General features: G+C 42.7%; 1 protein-coding gene across 4 annotated transcripts; it reads right to left on the bottom strand.

The window, feature by feature from the left end:
- Positions 1-8,275: 8,275 nt before the first annotated feature.
- On the bottom strand, positions 8,276-25,353 carry LOC106583489 (retinoblastoma-binding protein 5). 4 transcript variants are annotated; one of them, XM_014167727.3, is made up of 14 exons: positions 25,113-25,353; positions 24,035-24,060; positions 21,647-21,819; positions 21,296-21,436; positions 20,783-20,945; positions 20,487-20,596; positions 20,170-20,289; positions 19,772-19,925; positions 19,496-19,567; positions 10,948-11,065; positions 10,798-10,867; positions 10,433-10,680; positions 10,148-10,345; positions 8,276-9,049 (listed from the first exon to the last, which is right to left on the bottom strand). In XM_014167727.3, the coding sequence occupies exons 3-14, from the start codon at positions 21,787-21,789 to the stop codon at positions 8,997-8,999; spliced, it is 1,590 nt and encodes a 529-aa protein (XP_014023202.1). In that variant the 5' UTR covers positions 21,790-21,819; positions 24,035-24,060; positions 25,113-25,353; the 3' UTR covers positions 8,276-8,996. The 4 variants fall into 4 exon arrangements, with proteins under 4 accessions (XP_014023202.1, XP_014023203.1, XP_014023200.1 ...); XM_014167728.3 differs by lacking the exon at positions 25,113-25,353 and adding an exon at positions 24,987-25,106 and having other exon boundaries at positions 10,268-10,345; XM_014167725.3 differs by lacking the exon at positions 25,113-25,353 and adding an exon at positions 24,987-25,106.
- Between the last annotated feature and the right edge of the window lie 91 nt (positions 25,354-25,444).

Raw genomic sequence — 25,444 nt, forward strand, 5'->3', positions numbered from 1 at the left:
CAACACCAGGGTACAACACTAGGGTACAGCACCAGGGTACAACACTAGGGTACAACACTAGGGTACAGCACCAGGGTACAACACTAGGGTACAGCACCAGGGTACAACACTAGGGTACAGCACCAGGGTACAGCACTAGGGTACAGCACCAGGGTACAGCACCAGGGTACAACACCAGGGTACAACACCAGGGTACAACACTAGGGTACAGCACCAGGGTACAACACTAAGGTACAGCACCAGGGTACAACACTAGGGTACAGCACCAGGGTACAGCACCAGGTTACAGCACCAGGGTAAAACACTAGGGTACAGCACCAGGGTACAACACTAGGGTACAGCACCAGGGTACAACACTAGGGTACAGCACCAGGGTACAACACTAGGGTACAACACTAGGGTACAGCACCAGGGTACAGCAATAGAGTACAACACTAGGGTACAGCACCAGGGTACAACACTAGGGTACAGCACCAGGGTACAACACTAGGGTACAGCACCAGGGTACAACACTAGGGTACAACACCAGGGTACAGCACCAGGGTACAGCAATAGGGTACAACACTAGGGTACAGCACCAGGGTACAACACTAGGGTACAGCACCAGGGTACAACAATAGGGTACAACACCAGGGTACAGCAATAGGGTACAACACTAGGGTACAGCACCAGGGTACAGCAATAGGGTACAACACTAGTGTACAGCACCAGGGTACAGCAATAGGGTACAACACTAGGGTACAACACCAGGGTACAGCACCAGGGTACAGCAATAGGGTACAACACTAGTGTACAGCACCAGGGTACAGCAATAGGGTACAGCACTAGTGTACAGCACCAGGGTACAGCAATAGGGTACAACACCAGGGTACAACACCAGGGTACAACGCCAGGGTACAACGCCAGGGTACAACGCCAGGGTACAACGCCAGGGTACAACGCCAGGATACAACGCCAGGGTACAACGCTAGGGTACAACACCAGGATACAACGCCAGGGTACAACGCCAGGGTACAACCCCAGGGTAAAACTCTAGGGTACAACGCCAGGGTACAACTCTAGGGTACAACACCAGGGTACAACACTAGGGTACAACTCTAGGGTACAACGCTAGGGTACAACGCTAGGGTACAACGCCAGGGTACAACACTAGGGTACAACGCCAGGGTACAACGCTAGGGTACAACGCCAGGGTACAACGCCAGGGTACAACACCAGGGTACAACTCTAGGGTACAACGCCAGAGTACAACACTAGGGTACAACGCTAGGGTACAACGCTAGGGTACAACGCCAGGTTACAACACCAGGGTACAACGCCAGGGTACAACACTAGGGTACAACGCTAGGGTACAACGCCAGGGTACAATGCCAGGGTACAACGCCAGGGTACAACACCAGGGTACAACGCCAGGGTACAACACTAGGGTAAAACACTATGGTAAAACACCAGGGTACAACACTAGGGTACAACGCCAGGGTACAACACTAGGGTACAACACTAGGGTACAACACTAGGGTACAACGCCAGGGTACAACACTAGGGTACAACACTAGGGTACACGTGGACAATGTTGTGTCACGCTCTAAGGTCTGTCACATTTTGTTTCTCACTTAATTGATCAATAGATAGGGGTCAGATGTCAAATGGGCTTATGACAGGGTTATACAGGATTATGTCAGGGTTATGTAGGCCTATGTCAGGGTTATGCAGGCTTATGTCAGGGCTATGCAGCAAATGTTAAAGTCACTGTGGTAGGTACTACTCATACTATCATTGATAACTGAAATGAAAGGTGTGATCAGAGGTGTGATTTGTTTTTTGCGTAGCGTCATCAGCACTCATTACTGTGGCTACAGGATCACACAGCTTAATGCACTGTGTGTGTTTCTCACACACACACTCACTCTCACACAGCATGCATGTGATTCTTACACACACAGCAAGTAGGACTCACACCTGTCTGGTGTGGAGCTGAGAGAGGAAGAAGAAAGAAGAAAGAAAGGAACAACAGAGAGAGAGAGAGAGAGAGAGAGAGAGAGAGGGAGGGAGAGATTAAATATATACTGCTCAAAAAAATAAAGGGAACACTTAAACAAAACATCCTAGATCTGAATGAAAGAAATAATCTTATTAAATACTTTTTTCTTTACATAGTTGAATGTGCTGACAACAAAATCACACAAAAATAATCAATGGAAATCCAATTTATCAACCCATGGAGGTCTGGATTTGGAGTCACACTCAAAATTAAAGTGGAAAACCACACTACAGGCTGATCCAACTTTGATGTAATGTCCTTAAAACAAGTCAAAATGAGGCTCAGTAGTGTGTGTGGCCTCCACATGCCTGTATGACCTCCCTACAATGCCTGGGCATGCTCCTGATGAGGTGGCGGATGGTCTCCTGAGGGATCTCCTCCCAGACCTGGACTAAAGCATCCGCCAACTCCTGGACAGTCTGTGGTGCAATGTGGCGTTGGTGGATGGAGCGAGACATGATGTCCCAGATGTGCTCAATTGGATTCAGGTCTGGGGAACGGGTGGGCCAGTCCATAGCATCAATGCCTTCCTCTTGCAGGAACTGCTGACACACTCCAGCCACATGAGGTCTAGCATTGTCTTGCATTAGGAGGAACCCAGGGCCAACCGCACCAGCATATGGTCTCACAAGGGGTCTGAGGATCTCATCTCGGTACCTAATGGCAGTCAGGCTACCTCTGGCGAGCACATGGAGGGCTGTGCGGCCCCCCAAAGAAATGCCACCCCACACCATGACTGACCAACCACCAAACCGGTCATGCTGGAGGATGTTGCAGGCAGCAGAACGTTCTCCACGGCGTCTCCAGACTCTGTCACGTCTGTCACGTGCTCAGTGTGAACCTGCTCTCATCTGTGAAGAGCACAGGGCGCCAGTGGCAAATTTGCCAATCTTGGTGTTCTCTGGCAAATGCCAAACGTCCTGCACAGTGTTGGGCTGTAAGCACAACCCCCACCTGTGGACGTCAGGCCCTCATACCACCCTCATGGAGTCTGTTTCTGACCGTTTGAGCAGACACATGCACATTTGTGGCCTGCTGGAGGTCATTTTGCAGGGCTCTGGCAGTGCTTCTCCTGCTAGCGGTCCTGCTGCTGGGTTGTTGCCCTCCTACGGCCTCCTCCACATCTCCTGATGTACTGGCCTGTCTCCTGGTAGCGCCTCCATGCTCTGAACACTACGCTGACAGACACAGCAAACCTTCTTGCCACAGCTCGCATTGATGTGCCATCCTGGATGAGCTGCACTACCTGAGCCACTTGTGTGGGTTGTAGACTCCGTCTCATGCTACCACTAGAGTGAAAGCACCGCCAGCATTCAAAAGTGACCAAAACATCAGCCAGGAAGCATAGGAACTAAGAAGTGGTCTGTGGTCCCCACCTGCAGAACCACTCCTTTATTGGGGGTGTCTTGCTAATTGCCTATAATTTCCACCTGTTGTCTATTCCATTTGCACAACAGCATGTGAAATGTATTGTCAATCAGTGTTGCTTCCTAAGAGGACAGTTTGATTTCACAGAAGTGTGATTGACTTGGAGTTACATTGTGTTGTTTAAGTGTTCCCTTTATTTTTTTGAGCAGTGTATATATATATATATATAGAGAGAGAGAGAGAGCATGTTGGATTGCTCGCTCTCTCCTCAAGGTGTTCCACGTCACACTCGGCATGACTCAAACTCCCTGAATAATGGATGAACAAGATAGGATTTATTCCCTTCATCCCCCTCCTCCCTCTATATGTGAGGATTATCAAGGATGAAAATAGCCCTCCTTTCCTAGGAGAAGTGAAAGCACACAGGAGAGACACTTGTGATTTAAAGCTCTGCACACCTCAAAGTTTTTTCTCTACCCACACTGTACTGTTTCCCCTCAGGCAGTTTCCCTGCAAATCTCTGGTTCTGCTCATTTTCACTTTTCAGAAGACTCTTTTTGGAATATGAGGATGATGTACATGTGGTTGTAATAAAGATATTTTAATTAGCTACTAAAACCTGTCCAGTGTTTGAATTTTGATTCTACGATGTGATCAGATAATAAGGTACATTTAGCTTCATCTATCCTTCCATAGAGCCTCCTTACCTACTCTGTTCCTTCAGATTTGCTAAAACAGAAGGGGTTGGAGCTTGTTGTTTACTTTTCAGACTAGGCTAATGTATTTACTTCTCACAGCAGTTTGGCCTCCAGCCATTTTGTAAATCTGTATTATTATGGAGTCGTTTCCACAACCATTCACATTAATGTTGAGTCACATGTAAATGTGGTCCTCCACTCTGTTTCCTAGAGCAGAGACACCATTGCCCTCGTTGAGCTGTCCAACATGGACCTAACTGATCTGAAGAAACAAGATGGCTGAACGCAATATGGCCTGCCAGGAATTTGACTCGACCGGTGAACTTCTTTTACATCAGTGTGTGGATAACTAAAAGGAGAAAAGTAGATGGACCCACTCCTCTTAATGGACCCTTTACACAACATCAATATGTGATCAATGTTCACCCTCGTAGGCTTCCGTAGTTCATGTCATGTTGACCACAGGCTAGCTAATAAACAGGTGTTGATGATGATAACTTGGTCAGTCATCAGTCATTACAGAGATGATCTGATATCTGGAAAGATTATACCATGTACTGTAAATAGCTGACAACCATGGGATATAGATTCTTTAAGCAAACCTTAAATGACACCCTATTTCACATATAGTGCAATGTGCACGACTACACCACATACACTCTGGTCAACACCATCGTAGTGCATGCTATAGGCCATGGCACAGTACTGTCTTTGGCCACGGTAGCATAGGGTGTCACTTGAGTCTCTGACATTGATCTGAAGAAGACTTCTTCCTGGTTTAAATTCTTCCAGCCTGTCCATCGTCTGACTCCAAACCCATGTCGTCAGCAGAACCAACCCAACACCAGAACGCCAACACGCGATACATCTGGCCAATCGTCTAATGAGCTCAGTCTTATGTAACCAGTGTGAATGATGAGCCAGTCAGCCATGTTAAGGAAACACTCCTTTTTCTGCCCATTCACTCCTTCCTTTCTCACCCTGACAGCCTGAGAGGGTGGCCAGATGTGCAGACACACACAGTCAGACACAACTGTGATTTTTTCCTATATGGTACATTTTCATCTGCAACACTCAAAGTTGGTTCACTCTACCAGATAAACAATGCACACACTGGGATCTGATGTAGAACTGGCCAGTTCGCTGTTATGTGGTGTCTTTTCTCTATTCTCAATCACAATCCATATTTCTCTCATATTTTTTGTCAGTTCTTTTTAAAATAAAGGCAAAATGGAATCCAACTGTGCAGAAGCACAAAATGGAATCCAAATGACAGAGAAAAGCTCTTCATTATCACCATCTAGCTTGCCAGGCAGTGAGGCTATATCTCACCAGGCCCCACTCCGCTGGGGGATTGGTGCTGCAGTAGCGACATCATGTGGCACAAACCTGTGTCATAGTATTCTGAAGGTTACAATAGTGACTGGACTGCATTAGCTCTGATTGGTGGAGAGGATACTACAGTATGTGTACTGTGTAATAGGGTTGAATATTTTCCCGGAATTTTACAAATGTTCCATCCCAAGAATAAATCACTTTTCTCCCTGGTATTTCCCGCCAAAACCGAAAGTGTCATTCTAAAGCATATAAATATGCCTTGATTGAAAATGAATGAAGATTCAAACCTGATCCTACCGGAGCCTGATGAGTCATACACAATGGAAATGTAATGAGTCCAAGCCCAAAGAAGGCCAAATTATTGTGCCGTTATCCAATATGGTGACTCCCTGCTTAAATAAAGGTAAAATAAAATATATAGCTAGGCTCCCGCACATTATACAGTTGAAGTCGGAAGTTTACATACACTTAGGTAGGAGTCATTAAAACTTGTTTTTCAACCACTCCACAAATTTCTTGTTAACAAACTATACTTTTGGCAAGTCAGTTAGAACATCTGCTTTGTGCATGACACAAGTAATTTTTCCAACAATTGTTTACAGACAGATTATTTCACTTATAATTCACTGTATCACAATTCCAGTGGGTCAGAAGTTTACATACACTAAGTTGACTGTGCCTTTAAACAGCTTCGGATAATTCCAGAAAATGATGTCATGGCTTTAAAAGCTTCTGTTAGGCTAATTGACATCATTTGAGTGAATTGTGAGCCAATTGTGTACCTGTGGATGTATTTCAAGGCCTACCTTCAAACTCAGTGCCTCTTTGCTTGACATCATGGAAAAATCTAAAGAAATCAGCCAAGACCTCAGAAAAAAGAATTGTAGACCTCCACAAATCTGGATCATCCTTGGGAGCAATTTCCAAACGCCTGAAGGAACCACGTTAATCTGTACAAACAATAGTACGCAAGCATAAACACCATGGGACCACAGCTGTCATACCGCTCAGGAAGGAGACCCGTTCTGTCTCCTAGAGATGAACGTTCTCTGGTGCGAAAAGTGCAAATCAATCCCAGATCAACAGCAAAGGACCTTGTTAAGATGCTGGAGGAAACAGGAACAAAAAAAGCCAGATTACAGTTTGCAACTGCACATGGGGACAAACATCATACTTTTTGTAGAACTGTCCTCTGGTCTGATGAAACAAAATAGAACTGTTTGGCCATAATGACCGTCGTTATGTTTGGAGGAAAAAGGGGGGTGCTTGCAAGCCGAAGAACACCATCCCAACCGTGAAGCATGGGGGTGGCAGCATCATGTTGTGGGGGTGCTTCGCTGCAGGAGGGACTGGTGCACTTCACAAAATAGATGGCATCACTAGGAAGGAAAATTATGTGGATATATTGAAGCAACATCTCAAGACATCAGTCAGGAAGTTCATGCTTGGACACAAATGGGTCTTCCAAGTGGACAATGATCCCAAGCATACTTCCGAAGTTGTGGTAAAATGGCTTAAGGACAACAAAGTTAAGGTATTGGAGTGGCCATCACAAAGCCCTGACCTCAATCCCATAGAAAATGTGTGGGCAGAACTGAAAAAGCGTGTGCGAGCAAGGAGGCCTACAAACCTGACTCAGTTACACCAGTTCTGTCAGGAGGAATGGACCAAAATTCACCCCTTATTGTAGGAAGCTTGTGGAAGGCTACCGGAAATGTTTGACCCAAGTTAAACAATTTAAAGGCAATGCTACCAAATACTAATTCAGTGTATTTAAACTTCTGACCCACTGGGAATGTGATGAAAGAAATAAAAGCTGAAATAAATCACTCTCTACTATTATTCTGACATTTCACATTCTTAAAATAAAGTGGCGATCCTAACTGACCTAAGACAGGGAATTTTTACTAGGATTTAGGATTAAATGTCAGGAATTGTGAAAAACTGAGTTTAAATGTATTTGGCTAAGGTGTATGTAAACTTCCGACTTCAACTGTATATACAAACATATATATATATATATATATATATATATATACACACACATACATACACACACACACACACACACATACATACATATATCAATCTTGAACAGGATTATCTATTTTGGACTCAATTTGAATGGAATTAATGGAGAAAGAGAGTGTTCAAATGTGCACTGATTTACAGCAATGATATTCGAGTTATAGGCTGTTTAAAACTCTGCAGCTGTAAATATATATATCTTTACAATGAAAAAGTAAGGTGACCGCTGAAAGCCAGATGGAGATGTGTAAATTAGACGTGCATTCATTCGTTATATTATCATACTGTAGTATAGGCAATGCATTATTCAGCAAATGCACTGTAGGCCCAACTGTCAGAAGAAACAAAGTGACCATAAGATGATAGATGGACTGCGGTCCATAGCCTACTGGGATGTGGTCTCTGTCCCCACCCTGAGCGTTGATGATTCATCATGCAGATAGCAGAGAAGACAGATGATATGATTTAACGGTTCCATTTCACATTATGCTGTTCATATCATTTAGAAATATAGAATTGAACGGTTTCTCACATATTTATCCCGGGAAAAGGCAGTGGGTTTTGGCAGGAAACCCCCTATTCAACCCTACTGTGCAGTGAGTGACTGTAATCTGATATTTTATTGGGTTTGCAGGGGGGGGGGGGGGGTATTCAGAGTGAGAGATCATTCTTCCACAGACAAGAAACTCCAGTCAGGAAGACTCAATAATTACACAGAGGTAGCGTCACCAAAATCTAAATGGTTTAATAATATATATATATATATATATATATATATATATATATATATATATATATATATATATATATATATATATATATTGAAGGAGTTAAAAGCAGACAAGTTGGGACACACTACACTGCAGCTTATAACATTATTATTTCTGTACAGTCATCCAACAGAGAAAAAGACAGACATAGAGAAGAGGTGATCCTTTACTATTGCAGACTGTTGCTTCCCTCTTCTACATTTTATGTTTTAGTCATTTAGCAGGCGCTCTTATCCAGAGAGACTTAAAGGAGCAATTAGGGTTAAGTGCCTTGCTCAAGGGCACATCGACATATTTTTCACCTAGTTGGCTCTGGGATTCAAACCAGAAACCTTTCGGTTATTGGCCCAAAGCTCTTAACCACTAGGCTACATGCCACCCTTCTCTTGGTCCATTTCTGTTACTAGTACCAAAAACTGCAAAAAGAGAAAGTGTGAATCTGCCATGTTGCTGGAGCATAGAGTTACCAGTCAGGAACTCTCATCCAAACCTGTGATATCATTAGGTCTCATACAGCAGTCTTTGATAGAAGGGAGATAATCCAAGTAACCATGGCAACACAGAAAGAGAGACAGCCCGTGGGTTTACGAAACCCCACAGTCAACAGCCTGCACGATAGAAGGCTGTGATGTCATAATGAGAGTCTTGAGTGATGTCACAAAAATTGTCTTTTGAGTTTACATTTAAAAAAATGTTCTGGTGCCAGTCCTTCTCCTTCCAGAACCACGGGGGGGCGATGATGAAGATGCTGGCTCAGTCCAGACCCACAATATCATGCTGTTTGTAGGGCTGTGAAACCAGGCTCCCTGTAGGACACACCAAGAATATCACATAGAATACATAGAAGAGGTCTCATAATGAACATACTTCTTATCTACTGAGGAGAAACACTCAGGACCTGTCCTTGAACACTAAACATTGTCTGTCTTACCTTCTTCCCAGGTACAGAAATTATAGTCTATCAATTTCATACTTTTCCCAGAGCAGACAGTATGGTTAACATGAAATAAACACAGAATTCAAAGCAGAGGCATTTCAGGTATATAATCTCTTACCATAACAATTTTTCAATAATGCAATTTGAAAAAAGATGATTTTGGAGGTGCATTGGAAAGTAAAACATAAATCAAAAGAAGAAATTCCCTCACTGCTTGCTTGCAAGGTTTCACAAATTTATTTTAATAGCAAACATTTGTACATTTCTCCTTTTGAATCACTGATGCAATTTGACCCAATTACATTGCATAGGTCCCAAGGGACCATGAGTTGTTTTTTTACCAACAAAAAATGAGAAGAACTTTGAACACAGCCTATGACAGCTCAGTTATGCTCAACTCTCAGTGTCTTGCATTGTGGTCCAGCAGGATGATTTGACAGTTGTTAAAAAAAAGCACAAGTATACAAAACACCCAAACACATCCAACATAGACACAAACCTGGATATACCCATCCACCAACACACACCTACAGACACACAAGCCCAGGGAAGAGCGAGGCCGGTGCGGAGTGGAGCAGGAAGGGCAAGCAGGAAGTAGACAAACCAGCCGCAGGTCAGGTCAGTATAAAGCCATCTAGCCCCAGGTCAGTCGGCTGGCCGATGGCCATATTGGAAACCAAACAACCAACCAGAAAGCCAGAATCACAACTAACCCAAACCCTCACAGTGGGGAGAATCTCTTGATTTTGTTTGGATTAGTCCCACCACATTTCAAATCTGTCCCAGAATCAGCTCCTAATCAGCAGAGTTAAGGAGGGTGGGTTGTAGGGTGGGGGGGTTGGGGGCCTGGGGATAGTGGGCGGTTTGGGCCTAGCCGGGCTGCGGGAGCAGATGGCTGGTGAAGCATTGTAGCTAGCAGGATCAGCATAGCTCCCAATGGTGGCGTCATATCATATCACATCCTTACCTGCAGCAGTAAGGCCCCCCTCCGCTCTGCCCTTCATCCCTCCTCCTCCTCCCACTTCCACTCCGTCAGGGTAGACCCTGTCCCCCCTGTAGGGTTTGGGCCTGAAGTCTTTCTCTTTACCTTTGGAGCCTTTTGGCCGCCCTGCCGTCTTCTTCTTGGACTTGCTGTCTCCCTTCACCCCCAGTAAGGGGTGCACCTCTGGGATAGGGGGAGAATACACAAGTCAAATAGGAATCCAATCAATGGTTAAAAATTGTTGTGTGTGTGTGTTCTTCTGACTCTCACCATCACTGGGCACCCCTTGTAGTTCGATGATGGTGGTGGTACGGGCCTTCTTTTTGGGCGGAGCTCCTTCTGAGGATGGCTGTCGCTGCTTCTTGTCCCCGCTCCCTGTGTGGGAAGAACCATCTTCTGCGGGGGCGGTCTGGACGGCTGCATCCGGAGGGGGACCAAATGGATTCTCCTCAGGGTCCTCTACCTCTGGAGCGATGGGCAGGTAGAGCAAGGCCTTGAAGTCTTCTAGCTCCTCATCACTAACACAGTATTATGTTGCAATTACATTTCTATTCAATTGCCTTGCCTTATTTAAAGCTATAAAAGTATCACCATCACAACACCTGTCTACCTTCATCATCATCACACACACTCACCTGCTGCAAAAAGCCACAATGGGGTCAACAGAGGTCACATCCACCTCCTCATCCTCCGCAGCATCCGCACCTGGGACACACACACAATAATAAGTCCCTGACAAGTAGCAATGTCTCTCCATTTATGCACACGTTTGTGTGCGTGTGTACCTGTCTGTTCAGGTTCACTTTTATCCTCGTCTTCTATATCAAACTCAGACTCTCTCTCCTCGTACTCCACGTTCTCATCCAGCTCCTTAAAGTCTGGGGCGAACGCACTCCAGTTTTCCTGAACACAAAATCACAGCATGGAATGAATGAACCAAACCATTCCATTAGGTCCACAACCATAACATCCATCCTCATCAGCAGACCGTTTTGGTTTATGATTCTGGAATCTTGTGGACTCCTGAATGATTCCTCTTTCAACATTGCTTCATGAGTGATTCCACGCCAGCACAGCTCCAAAATATTTTTGGTATTCCAGACTGTTCTTGCAATTCTCACATCTTCTTTGGGAGGAAGGATGTTTAAAGGTAGACTCAGCAATATGACGTAGATGCAGAAAGTAAACAACATAATTACATTTACATTTAGCAGTCTCAGTTGAATGCCCAGTCTTGAAACCTGACTGATTAGGATCAAGAAGGTCATTCTGAGAGAGATAGCAGGAGAGCTGGCCAAGGACAGCACGTTCAAGAGTTTTGGAGAGAAAAGAAAGAAGGGATACTGGTCTGTAGTTGTTGACATCGGAGGGATCGAGTGTAGGTTTTTTCAGAAGGGGTGCAACTCTCGCTCTCTTGAAGACGGAAGGGACGTAGCCAGCGGTCAAGGATAATGGGTCAATTTCCGCAAAAACTATGAGCGTTGAAGCACAGGGCTCAACTTCTCTGCTGTTTTGGTGCACTGTAAACAGCGTGAAGGGAACCCATGCACATGTGAAGACATTGTGTGTGACTGTGTGATAGCGAAGTCTTTATCTCACTCATCTCAATATCTGCGGTGCTGCTCGTGGTAACGTCATTTCGCTGAGTCTACCTTTAACATGCTTTTTACATTTGTATCACAAACCATTTTATCAGACAGAGAGCAGAATTTGCCATCCATCGAGTTAGACTCAACCTTTACTTCCATGGTAATCCACCCAGTGTTCTACTGGATAACAAGCTTTGCAGTAATGATCAATTAGCGGATATTGCAAACATTGAATAGGACAAAAAATTCTATATGTCAATTCCCTTAGCCATAGTAATAACAGGCAATACCTGCTCTGCTCCATTCAGAATCACAAGAAGTAGTAAGCAAGGTGAACCCATCTCACCTCTGCTATTTTTTTTTCTTTTATGGAGCCCCTGGCCCAGGCAGTTCGACAATCGAAAGAAATTACACCAATATCTCTCAAGCCTACGAATTACTCATTATACGCCGACGATATCTTACATCATTTAGATAAAGTATCTCAATCTCTCACAAACACTTTGAAGATTGTGAACAAATTCAGCTCCATCTCAAAAATGAAAGAAATCTAAACAAATCTGCCTTACTCCCCCTCAAGAACGCGACAGAGGACCCCATCTCTATATATGGAATCCCAATGGTTTATCATTATAAAAATGTAGGAATAGATACAGTATATTTCCTTCTTTAGATAAAACCATTGCTAAAAACTTCAACAGAAGGCTAAAATCATTTCAATCAGACCTCAGTAGAATGGACTAACATCTCAGTCGCTCTCACCGGCAAAATTTCTATTGTGAAATGTAATACATTGCCTCAGTTGAGTTTTGTGAGTCTCCCCCTTCCAGCTATTGGGATAAAATCCACAGAGCGTATTCAAAATGTATATGAAAAGGTAAGAGATCCCAGACTACATTAACAAATTTACAGAGAGGGCATTTAGCATTTCACCCCCCAATTTTGAATTGGTCTAGACATGACTCTTCCTCTCCCTGGCTGAGAACAGAGAGAAATATGGTGGCTCTAATTGCCCTGGAAGATGTGGTGTTCATTGATCTCTCTCTTAAACAAATGTAAACTACGCTTTAGCCCTATTATTTATCACACAATTTCTATTTGCTGCAAAATTGAAAATCTATGCAACTGGGATTGAAATGGCACACCAAGACTCTAATATTTAACAATAATGCCTTGCCTCAATGTGGTATCTATACCCTTGGCGATATCATGGATTGTAATGTTTTGAGGAATGATGATGATGCGGGTGGAGGGGGGCTAGGCGGGGTGGGAGACATGGTTTCCGGGTGGGGAGGGAGGATGAGGGCGGGTGCATGGGGACTGAGGGGGTTGGAGAGCCTTTTCCTTTATTTTCCTTGCATACAGAATATTACAAAACTGTTGATGCTGTTCTTTGTCTTTGTATGCATTTTTCTTCTTTCGAGTGGCAGCCCACAGGTCCAGGAAAGTATGAAATGCAAATATTATAACTGAATGTATGAAAATATCTGAATGAATATGACTTCGAATAGACGACACCATTCTGTATACATGTGGCCCTTCTTTGGACACTGTGTTAACAAACCTCCAAACGAGCTTCAATGCCATACAACACTCCTTCCATGGCCTCCAACTGCTCTTAAATGCTAGTAAAACCAAATGCATGATCTTCAACCGATCGCTGCTCGCACCTGCCCGCCCGACTAGCATCACTACTCTGGACGGTTCTGACTTAGACTGTAAACTCTCCTTCCAGACTCATATTAAACATCTCCAATCCAAAATTAAATCTAGAATCGGCTTCCTATTTCGCAACAAAGCCTCCTTCACTCATGCTGCCAAACATACCGTCGTAAAACTGACTATCCTACCAATACTTGACTTCGGCGATGTCATTTACAAAACAGCCTCCGACACTCTACTCAGCAAATTGGATGCAGTCTATCACAGTGCCATCCGTTTTGTCACCAAAGCCCATATACTACCCACCACTGTGACCTGTATGCTCTCGTTGGCTGGTCCTCACTACATATTCATCGCCAAACCCACTGGCTCCAGGTTATCTATACGTTTTTGCTAGGTAAAGCTCCACCTTATCTCTGCTCACCATAGCAACACCCACCCGTAGCACGCGCTCCAGCAGGTATATTTCACTGGTCATCCCCAAAACCAACACCTCATTTGGCCGCCTTTCCTTCCAGTTCTCTGCTGCCAATGACTGGAACAAATTGCAAAAATCACTGATGTTGGAGACTAATATCTCCCTCACTAACTTTAAGCATCAGCTGTCAGAGAAGCTTACCGATCGCTGCAGCTGTACACAGCCCATCTGTAAATAGCCCATCCAACCAACTACCTACCTCATCCCCATGTTTGTTTTTCTGCTCTTTTGCACACCAGTATTTCTACTTGCACATCCACATCTGCACATCTATCACTCCAGTGTTAATTGCTAAATTGTAATTACTTACGCCACTATGGCCTATTTATTGCCTTACCTCCTTACTTCATTTGCACACACTGTATACAGATTTTTCTATTGTGTTATTGACTGTACATTTGTTTATCCCATGTGTAACTCTGTTGTTTTTGTCGCACTGCTTTTGCTTTATCTAGGCCAGGTCGCAGTTGTAAATGGGAACTTGTTCTCAACTAGCCTACCTGGTTAAATAAAGGTGAAAAAAAAAGAAGAAGTACCTGTAAACCTCTTCTGAAAAAAAAACCCTATATAAAAAAAGGTTGGTCACAAAACAAACTAAATAACATTCTTTTTAAAATCATGATGAAAGTGGCCCTTTTAGGACCTATGCCTCCTATTTATTTTATTTTTTTAAAGACCCTCTGATCCTTGGTACAGACCAAAGAAAGCCTATTAAATGACTAGTGCTGGCTATGTCATAAACCCTCAAAGTTCCAGAGTGGAATTAAAATGGCTGCCATATTGGCCAGGGAGAAACCCAAATCAGTCTAACTGGAATGAATGGCATTAGAGGCATAATCCTGATTTTCCTTATGCAGGAAAATAAAAGTAAGGCATGTGATATCAGAAACCTAAACTATGGTCATATGATCATAAATCCAGCGTATACAGATTTTAGACCCATTGTCTGTATAAATAGCGTAAAATATATGCATACAGACCATAAATGACATGCCTAGTTAAATAAAGGTTAAATAAAAAATAAAAATAAAGGTCACATTTTTGGGGGGTGAAAAATTGCTTTCCCAAAACTTTAATGCTAATTGCTAGACTACAAGCTATCTACCTAGCTAATTTTGGCTAACTTAGTATTGTTGTTAACACCTGGTTAGCATAACAGCTAAACTAAACTCGAAATCATTCAGAATTGATTTACCAGTGAGGAAATGATTGTAGCTGACCCGTTACTGACATCTGTCTGGGTTCAGGTCTTGACGGGGAAAAAGGTTTCTTCGCTTTTCTGACTGTTCTTGGGTCTTTTCTTGGTGTCACCAATGGTGTTTCATGATTGCGGGAATCTGTAAACATTTTTCCCCCCATTGTCTTTCCTGCCTTGTTAGAGCAGCCAAATACTCTACAGAAAATAACCGTAGTAATGAATCAACTAGTTTTTGGCACTGTTATCATGCAGTTTGGGGTAGCCACTCAGCTGTTGTCAGAAGAATTAATGTGGTGGTCTTCCAACATGGCCGCCAAGAGGTGTCAACTGCAAGCCCTCTCTCTATACATGCCCCCTGTTAGACCAAATGATCCGTACATGATACAGACATCACCTTGGTGTCATTATACTCCTAATGGTGTGCTCTAAAATATGGAGTATCACTACATTCTGAAATACAATTTTACACATGAATTTGTGTGTAAAACATTAAAACTATTCATATTAGTATGTAAAAAATACTCTACAAGTACATCACATTTCTAGAGTGGGCTCTCTGCTACTTTTAAAGGTATGATACATTTTATGAGCACCAGCAACACAGTGAATGGGTAAATGGATTCAAAGGGAACTCCCTCTGCTGGATAATGACCTATAATGTCAATTTCTATGTATAAAATGGATAATTTCTTCAGAAGTAGCAGAGCCCACTCTGGAAATGTAATGTTTTTGAAGATATATTGTTATAAAAATAAAATCAAAAAGGGTACATTTGAGATATTAATAATATATTTAATGTTTAATTAATTAGAATTTTTTTTCTGAATATAGCTATACTATATATTTTCGAGCACGCTATAAGGAGTATGACACCAAGATGTTGTCTGTACCGTAGAATTAGGAATTTGAAAACTAGAATGAACATGAACCTTCTTATGATGGTCTAAAAGTCAGCCATTTTTGGCAAGGAGTAGTCAACAACAGTGTAAAATAATGTATTTTAAGAATTTATCTGCATTGTAGGGGCCAGATTCACATAAACATTACTTACGAAAAAACTTAAGAAGCTGCTTAAGATAAAAAATAAGAAGTTCATAAGATAGTTCGTAAATGCAATTCCTCAAAATGTACTTAGGAATTCGTCGTTTTCTTAGGAACTTCGTAAATATCTTCTTATGTGGCATTGACATTAGCGACGTGCTTGAAACTAATAAATAAGCCTATGTGACAGGAATTTTTACATTTTAGTAATTTAGCAGACGCTCTTATCCAGAGCGACTTACAGTAGTGAATGCATACATTTCAATTCCTTTCATAGATTTTTTTCCCCCCCCGTACTGGCCTCCTGTGGGAATCGAACCCACAACCCTGGCGTTGCAAACACCATTGCAAACACCATGCTCTACCAACTGAGCCACAGGGAGGCATGACAGGATTTGGCCCACTATTATAAAGTGTTGATATTTACATTTTATTACATTAACTTCTTTGCTTAATGAATCGAGAATAATAAAATAAAATGTCTCGAGAATAAAAATGTTTTAGTTGGCTCGCGAACCATTTATACACACATGTACTGATACTGTATCATATAATAGCACTAACAACTTTCCAAGAAAAACAAAAATGGAGACATTTATTATTTAAAAAAATGTAACCTTTATTTAACTAGGCAAGTCAGCTAAGAAGAAATCCTTATTTACAATGACAGCCTACCCCGGCCAAACCCGGACGACGCTGGCCCAATTGCGTGCTGCCCTATGGGACTCCCAATCACGGCCGGTTGTGATTCAGCCTGGAATCGATCCAGGGTCTGTAGTGACGCTTCAAGCACTGAGATTCAGTGCCTTACACTCGGTCTTAGGCATGCAGTCCTTTATGACAAAGGACTGCATGCCTCATCGCAATTGCAGACAAATTTAAGCTTTCTTTTCCTAATGTTATGACTAGATAGGATAGTGATACTTTAGGCTATTAAGCACGTAGTGGCATAGGTTTATAGGCTAAATCAGAGCCGTTTCCTTTGCACAGGAAAAATGTGGCCTTTGATATTCACTTTAATACACTTTATATGACTGGAGAAATTAGCAGAATAATTTTTTATAGGATGGTAGCCTAGGCCTACTCTACTGACAACAGATCAATAAAAACGACCTTGTCTTGAACGCAACCTTGTAATCTAGGCCTATAAAAAAGGAGTCCTGGCTAAAAGGATTCAGCTTTTGTCAAAAGTAATTTTTGTTAATTTTAGTTAACCTGTTTCCTAATCTTAACCTAATTCTCCTAATCTGTTACGAAATGTCAGATATGATGTTCATTTGACAAAAGCTGGATCCTTTCTAGCCATGACCATGAAAAGGGGAGACAAATTGTAGAATATGACATCCATATAGCTTGGAGGACATTATTGTCCCAAAAAACTCCAGTGGTTATCATATATTCATTGTTCAAGCCCAACAATAGATTTCATCTTTATGTGACACTAAACACCTGAATGAATTAAACAGGAAGCAAACTATTAAAAGCCCTGATGGTATAGGTGACCTAAAGAGGTGATATTCTAACATCAGGTTTGCTTTTCATTTGTTGATGTACTACTGTAGGTTCACCAGTTGACCTTTATCAAGACACCATGTCGACTGGATTCCCACCGTGAAGATGAGCAATGCTACAGCAGCATCTACTTCTACTACTTTGTCCTTTTCCAGATATGAAAGGAGACATCCCTCAAGTATACGAGATGGTTGCTTTATGCTGTGCTTTGGTCAATCTGAAAGATTCTGTTGTGCCATTTGAGGAGGGCACCTTTACCTTGTTGTCATGACAAAAATTCCCTTCAAAATGTATGAATATAGGAAATGTATTTTGGAATTTATAAGACTTGTTTATGATATTATTAACATACTGTACTTCAATAATATTGATGTATGGGTGAAACAAAAATTATTTTGTCATCTCTGCTTTGCCAAGCCCCATTGAACAAAATGTATTTCTTTATACCCCAACTATTTTTCTTTTTTTTCTTTACAATTTAAACACATCTAGCATAGACAATGTAATTGTTGTGTTAGTCTTAGGCAAAAGGTCTTCATTATCACAGTGGCACTTCCAAGTGCCACTCAGACTTTCTTGGAGAAAAGTATCTAGCATTGAACGTGGTGGTAGTAGTAGTAGTTGTGTGTATGTTATAAGCTAAGGATCCCATCTCCTGCTGTCAGACATTTCACCACCTAGATTACAAGGGATCGATTTGCACCAAAAAATGTAATGTCAGCACAAGGCACATACAAAATCTAGCAAAATGTGGGAAAAGTCAAGTGGTCAGAAAACTTTCAGAATGCACTGAATAATCCATGGTATACAAGGACGTACCTTTATTCTCTTGGGACATTCATTGGGACCTCTTCATCTGCAGTAGGGGTTTGACGGCTCTCTGTATCTGAGGACCGAAAACGTCACAAAGAAATCAACTGCATTATACTCCAGTTAGACAGTCCCGAATATTATATTGCTATATCTCTGTATTCAGTTTTCCCGCTAGGGCCTGGAGAATAGTTTCATAATGTCCTCCCACAAAGTGACCTGCCCTATCCAGAGTAGCCAGAGAAGGGAAAGTATCCCTTCTCTGACAGCTGGAAGTGCTAGCTAATCCTGTCACCCTCTTCCATGGCTGTTAGCTAGCTACAAAAGGATTTGGAGTTACAATGATAAATACATTAAGATAGCTAACTAGCTATTATGAAGTTAGCAAGCTGGTGATATTTAATTCACCTAGCTAGTTATACAGTATGTGCAGTTAGCTAAGTAGTGAACATTACGTTAGCAGCTCATTTGAGTTAGCCTACACTAAGTTTCTGTAGCAAGCTAGCTAATAATACATTGTTTTTGATCACTTTCAACATATATTTACTTACTTGAATAGGTTCTCCCACTGCCTCCGTTTTCTGGATCCTTAGAAAAACGAAATAATGGGCAATCTTCCCAAAGTTTCCGGTGGTAGCAAAACACAGCCAGCCATGTGGACGATTCGAGGACTTTCAATAGACTGGGTTCGGTCTTCCATGGCGCTTGGTGCGGGTAGATGATTTGTGACGCAACTGCAAGCCCTTTAAGGTCTAAAAAGTTCCTACATTTTCCATTTTCATCATGATTTTGTCAAAAATGGTTTGTGTTACAGATGTAAAAAGAATATCAAACATCCTTCCTCCCAATGAAGTTTCTATGTGAAAATAGCCAGAACAATGTGACATAGCCCGCTGGCATGGAATCACCCTTCATCGTTGCTTTACAAAGGCAGTGGAATCACTCAATCTGAAGACCTCGCCAATACCAAAAAGACCAGCCCAGCACCCAGACCAGATCCATGGTATAGAACTCAGGTCCAACCTGTGTTGTCTGTCACTCACCACTTGGTTCTGAGCCCAGATGGACACCACTCCGCTGGAGATGGAGGCGATGATTGGCCGTACAGGGTGCCACTGAAGAGAGGGCAGGGTTCATAGGTCAGCACAGGGTCAGGTCAAAGTTCATCAGCACAATGAGTTACTGTTCATTCTGTTAGTCTAAAGACAATTGCAAAAATTATTTCCCCCCTGAAACAAGACAAAAAAGAGAGAATATCTCCAGAAAGAAACCAAGGGGGTGAGGGTGAGAAAGAAAGAAAGAGGTTTGGGGTTCCTTACAGCCACATCCAGCAGTAGTTCTCCTCTGGTTCCATGGAGGATCTTCACCAGGTTACCGATGCTTTTCTCCCAGATGTACAGAGCATGCTGCCGGGCTGAACCAGCCACGATGTACTCCCCATCCCCAGAGAAACAACATCGCTTCCACGGAGTTCTTCAGAGAGATGGGAGGAGAGGGGAGGGAGCGAGGGAAAGAGAAGAGGAGAGAGATGTATCAAAGTGTGCATGTGTGTGGTTTGTGTGCACCATGAAGGTGTGTCTGTGTGTGGTGTTTATATTTGTCCTGTTTTCTATTATACGCATGCGTGAAATGGAAATGTGTTTTTGGCATATCCCAACTCCCCCGTGACTGGGGTCACGCCCAGGGTCAGCCATTATCAGCGGCGATGTGTGTATACCTGTTGACCAGGTCCTGTAGTTTCTGCATGGGCTCTGGCTCCCCGTCTCTCCCACAGGTGAGAATCTCCCTCCCGTCATACACCCTGATGATTCTGTCTGCTGTGTTGATGAGGAAACAACTGGAGGAAGGAGAAGAGAGGAGAAAGAAAAGAGAATGGATCATGATGAGTCTATTGATGAAACTTCAAAATATTCTCCATAAAAGGCCCACAACTACCTTCTAAACACCAGAATTAATTCCCACACAATCATTAGTCCTAGCGCCTTTTCAGCCTTCCCAAACACACACTAATTAGGTCACTGTCAATCCTCTCACCTGCCCTTGCGTGCAAACTCTATGGACTTGATGGCTGTAGTGTTGCTGGTCCCTGTCGTAACCCGAAACGATGCCACCAGATCCTGTGTGTCCGTGTTCAGCACCAAAATCTGCAAGGTCACATCAATGAAAACAATCAGCACACACACACCAAGACACACATACACAACCTATATATTGTTTATAAAGTGCTAAATAGAAAAATAATATGACAAAATATGTATGATTCACAAGTAAATAAACAAGGTTTCAAATCTAAACTGTGCCCACTGCCCCAGCCCCTAGTGACCTCTGACCTTTCCCTTGGCGTTGCCAGTGTAGATGTACTCCCCCCGCCGGTCGAAGGCCGCCACCACGTTCAGGTCGGAGTCGTCATCCACGGGCAGAACCACATGTTTAGAGTCTGACAGCGTCAGCAGCACCGGGGCTGACTTCATAGGACACACCAGGACCTTGTCCCTGAAACACAATGGGAGGGGACAGGTTGGGATTTCAAGGGGTACTTTCCATATTTTTCCATACAAGTATTCCATTATTCCATACAGATACTCAAAGGTCTGTTGAGTGGTACTGTAGTTTGGTGGGTTGAGGTTAGGAGTGACAATCAGTTGGGAAGCATAAGAGGCTGAGGTGTAGGCTGAGCTAAGGTGGAGGTATATACTGAGCTGGGGTACAGATATATACTCCCAGGTGGGTGGGGACAGTACTACTAACTGTAGTTTGATGGATGAGGTTAGGAGTTACAATTATTTAGAAAGGATAAGACTGGGCTGAGGTATAGGACGAGGTAGATATAGATATATACTCACAAGTCTCTGGGGTGGTACTGCAATTTTAGGATGGGCGAGGGGAAGCGGAACCTTTGGTCACAGTCTCCAGTCAGGACGTCCCACAGGGACACTATGTTATCTGTTGACGCACTCACCAGCTTGTGCCCATCTCGACTCCAACTGCAGACACACAGGGAAACGTTTAGGAAGGTTAAGATTCAGAACCACAGTCAATACTCCCCTTGACAAGGGCTCTGGAACGAAATGATGGTTTATGAGAAAATACAAGAAGAACATTTAAGCATATATAAACATGGTTTGCGGATTCTGAACGGTGTACTTGCTGGTGTGCTTGCTGGTGTTTCTTGTGGCCATAGTTTGTTTTCTCACCATAGTGAGCAGACTGGATGGATGTGAGCACTGATAATCTTGGCGATGCCCCGTGTCAGGAAGTCCCAAATGACGATGCGTCCGTCGTTGCACCCCACCGCCAGAAGCGTGCCCCAGCGGTTAAAGGTGCAGGTGAGAGCCATACTGATACAGTCCAGAGTGCCATCTGCCTCCTGCCAATGAGACAGCAACTATGTCAAGACACTCACACAAACAACACACATACAGATTTGTATATTGATGTTCTACTTAGCCAAGTTGTGCTCGAACCTCCTGTGCATAGCTAAAGCTTGTGGTCGAGCAGACAGTCCATTGACAATACGGTGTAAAAAAAAAAATACAATTCAACCAAACTTCAAGGGATAATCCACTCACAAAAATAAAATCATGAAACTCCTGTCAATTTGGTGAAAGCCTATGTTCAATAAAAAATGTCCCCATTATTTAACTTTTAAGTGGTCCCTCTGTGAAATTAGGAAATCATGTAGGAACGCGTCATAGCTAGTTAAAGTTACATGGTTCTTGTCAATGGAGATTATTATTCCCTAGCAATTATTCCCTATCACATTTCATAACACTTTTAAAACAATTACCTGCACTCCAGATCGCCAAATCAGCCAATAACATACTTGTCTATAACACATCCATCTATTTATATCGTCATGACAATGTATATATTTAGCTTAGATGTGCTCAACAGTGTACCAAATTATTCAACTCAGTTTCTCCTTCAAGTACCATCTCGCAATGAGCCCTGTCTCTGTCTGTCGGAAACGTGGGAAAGGGCCAAAAAGGGCCGTTGTTGCCACAGCAAAGTACTCTTGCACTCACTCTGGGTAGAGAACTGCAAGTTGAACTTGGTAAGATAAACTCCTGAATTGATAGTGCAGTTTGTTACTGCGACTTTACACCTAGCTAGTTACTTCACATGCTAAAATTGACTTTGCTATTATTGTGTAGCTACCTCATAGGAATTAGTGGTTTGGGGTGGATTATACCTTTAACTTCAAATCAAATTATATTAGTCACATGCACCGAATACAACAGGTGTAGACCTTACAGTGAAATGCTTACTTATGAGCCCCGAACCAACAGTACAGTTTCAAAAAATATGGATAAGAGAAAAGTAACAAGTAATTAAAGAGCAGCAGTAAAAAAATAACAATATAGACAGGGGGGTGCCGGTACAGAGTCAATGTGCGGGGGCACCAGTTAGTTGAGGTAGTATGTACATATAGGTAGGACTAATTAAAGTGACTATGCATAGATGACAACAGAGAGTGGTGTGGAGAGGGGAGGGGAGGAGGGGCAATGCAAATAGTCTGGGTAGCCATTTGACTAGATGTTCAGGAGTCTTATGGCTTGGGGGTAGAAGCTGTTTAGAAGCCTCTTGGACCTAGACTTGGCGCTCCGGTACCGCTTGCCGTGCGGTAGCAGAGAGAACAGTCTATGACTAGGGTGGCTGGAGTCTTTGACAATTTTTAGGGCCTTCCTCTGACACCGCCTGGTATAGAGGTCCTGGATGGCAGGAAGCTTGGCACTACCCTCTGTAGTGCCTTACGGTCGGAGGCCGAGCAGTTGCCATAGCAGGCAGTGATGCAACCAGTCAGGATGCTTTCGATGGTGCAGCTGTAGAACCTTTGGAGAATATGAGGACCCATGCCAAATATTTTCAGTCTCCTGAGGGGGAATAGGTTTTGTTGTGCCCGCTTCATGACTGTCATGGTGTGCTTGGACCATGTTAGTTTGTTGGTGATGTGGACACCAAGGAACTTGAAGCTCTCAACCTGCTCCACTGCAGCATAGTACTTCCTTCATTCCTGATTTGGAAAATTTAGGAAAACAAATGTTTCTAGTTGCAGGTGGAGCTCCGATGAGGAAATATTCAGAAAGACATTTGTACCAAGTGAGAAATGCCTCTAGCATTGGCGTAGATCGATGTGTGACAAGCTGTTATCTTCATCATGATGTGGACGTGGCGCCTAGAAATAACTAATTCCAGCAAAGATGATGGGAAATGTAAGATGTCTGGCAGCTACAATGGTAAGATAACTAACTCGGTGCAAAAAGTTTAAATTTTAAATCTTTCAGAATATTTTTTGTTATCGGGGTTCTACCGGCAAATATAAAAAATTGTCTAAGACATCAGTGCCTTCCAAATCGAGAATTACGTCAGTATCAATAAGTAAAGTTTGGTTGACAATTTTTGGGTCATATTTTCAATGGACCGTCTGCTATGCCTCTGTAGGTTTGAGCACTGCTTGGCTATGTTCTACTACGATGACTAGAATGAGCATATATGCATAACCATTCACTGTGAGGAAGAGGGCATGTGAGGGAGAGATGTGTTGACAAGTTACAGGTAACATTAGAACAAAAATGGCCTACCTCCGGATAGTTCTGCCCGAACGACTCTGTAGTAGAAAACAAAGAATATGGTTAGCCCATGCATGTACTGTAATGCCTAGGTGTCCCCATTCAGACGGTAACGCTAGCGTATTACGCCACGATCATACCAGAAGTACTTTATTTCCAATGGAACGCTGCGTTTGCCTTGCAGCATTGCGTTGTCTGGTGCATACCTTGGATTTATCGAACGTATGTATCAAACTGTATGTGCAGACGGCTTGGCAGAAATGGTAGTAGAAGGTGAATGTTTATCTTTTGTTACACATATCCAGATGATGCCGAGTACCATTGTGTATAATGACACTATATCTATTTAGGAACATATCCGCCATGTGAGGGAAATCACCCAAACGCTCTGTCTAAACTGTAATATCTCGCTTATGGAAACATTTAAACGTTCCTTTCATTTCAGTGATAATTGTTCAAACGCAAACAATACACAGCAGTGTGCAAATCCGTACAGTAAGTGTATATTTTGAATTGGAAAGATTATCGCTTATATTAGTTAACTTCCAAAGGTTTCTAAAACCGTATCGCAAGCCGTTATGCTAAAACAGATTCAATATCACTGACTGGAATAGGCCAGCTCAATCCGCAGGCTGCAGAGTAAATAGACTATCAAACTACTGTTTATCCTTCTAACGGCAGTGACAGTTCCTCACATACGCAGATCGTTCATTCATTGGCTAACGTATAGTCGTTTCCTGCTATTTGCTGTATGATTTCACCTTGTACCTCAATGTACGATTAACACTAGGGACATTTATTTTAACTATTCACTACTTCTTATTGTTTCTTGAGGACTAGTAGCGAACAAGCTAGCGTTCGTTATTTACTAACGTTAACTAGTATTGCTGCCCGATTACGGTATCCTCGTTTACGTGCGCTTTTGCGCCCAATCAGTTATTGAAGAATGATAAATGATCATTACCGAGCAACTCTAAATTCATCGCTGAACAATTCTGATACAACGAATATCAAAATAAACAGTCAAGTTGATGTATCCAAAACACTGCTTTATAGCTATGTTGTTAACAAGACCGCGACTGTTGCCTACCTAACGAAGGACCCCAAACAAAGCGATGCTGAAACTGCCCAAACAAAAATCAATTCATTTGTCGATACGGGGGTGTTTTCGTTTAATTATTGTTACTTAGATTTGTGTACGCATGATTTAATCTACTTATTCAAAATTTGAATAAATGAACGTTATACGAAACACCCGCCATCAAGACCGACAGAGTTGCGCTTGTGCGGATGTTCTTAACAAGCCATCATTGGTTCCAGTGGACTCAGAAATTCTACCACCAGTGATCATCCGGGTCTCTCCCAAAGTAACCAATCACATCGTACACATAAAAACAGGGCGGGGTTTCAGATTATCGAAAT

Source organism: Salmo salar, chromosome 22, assembly GCF_965601325.2.
Source record: "Salmo salar chromosome 22, fSalSal1, whole genome shotgun sequence".
Lineage (NCBI taxonomy): Eukaryota > Metazoa > Chordata > Actinopteri > Salmoniformes > Salmonidae > Salmo > Salmo salar.

Bases quoted from the DNA above. Each gene is read 5' to 3' on its own strand.
- LOC106583489 (XM_014167725.3), bottom strand. The intron at 10,868-10,947 runs GTACACACGCAC...TGTGTGTCCCAG, and splicing joins AAGTGAACCTGAACAGACAG to GTGCGGATGCTGCGGAGGAT. The intron at 10,346-10,432 runs GTGAGAGTCAGA...CCCCTATCCCAG, and splicing joins ACAAGGGGTGCCCAGTGATG to AGGTGCACCCCTTACTGGGG.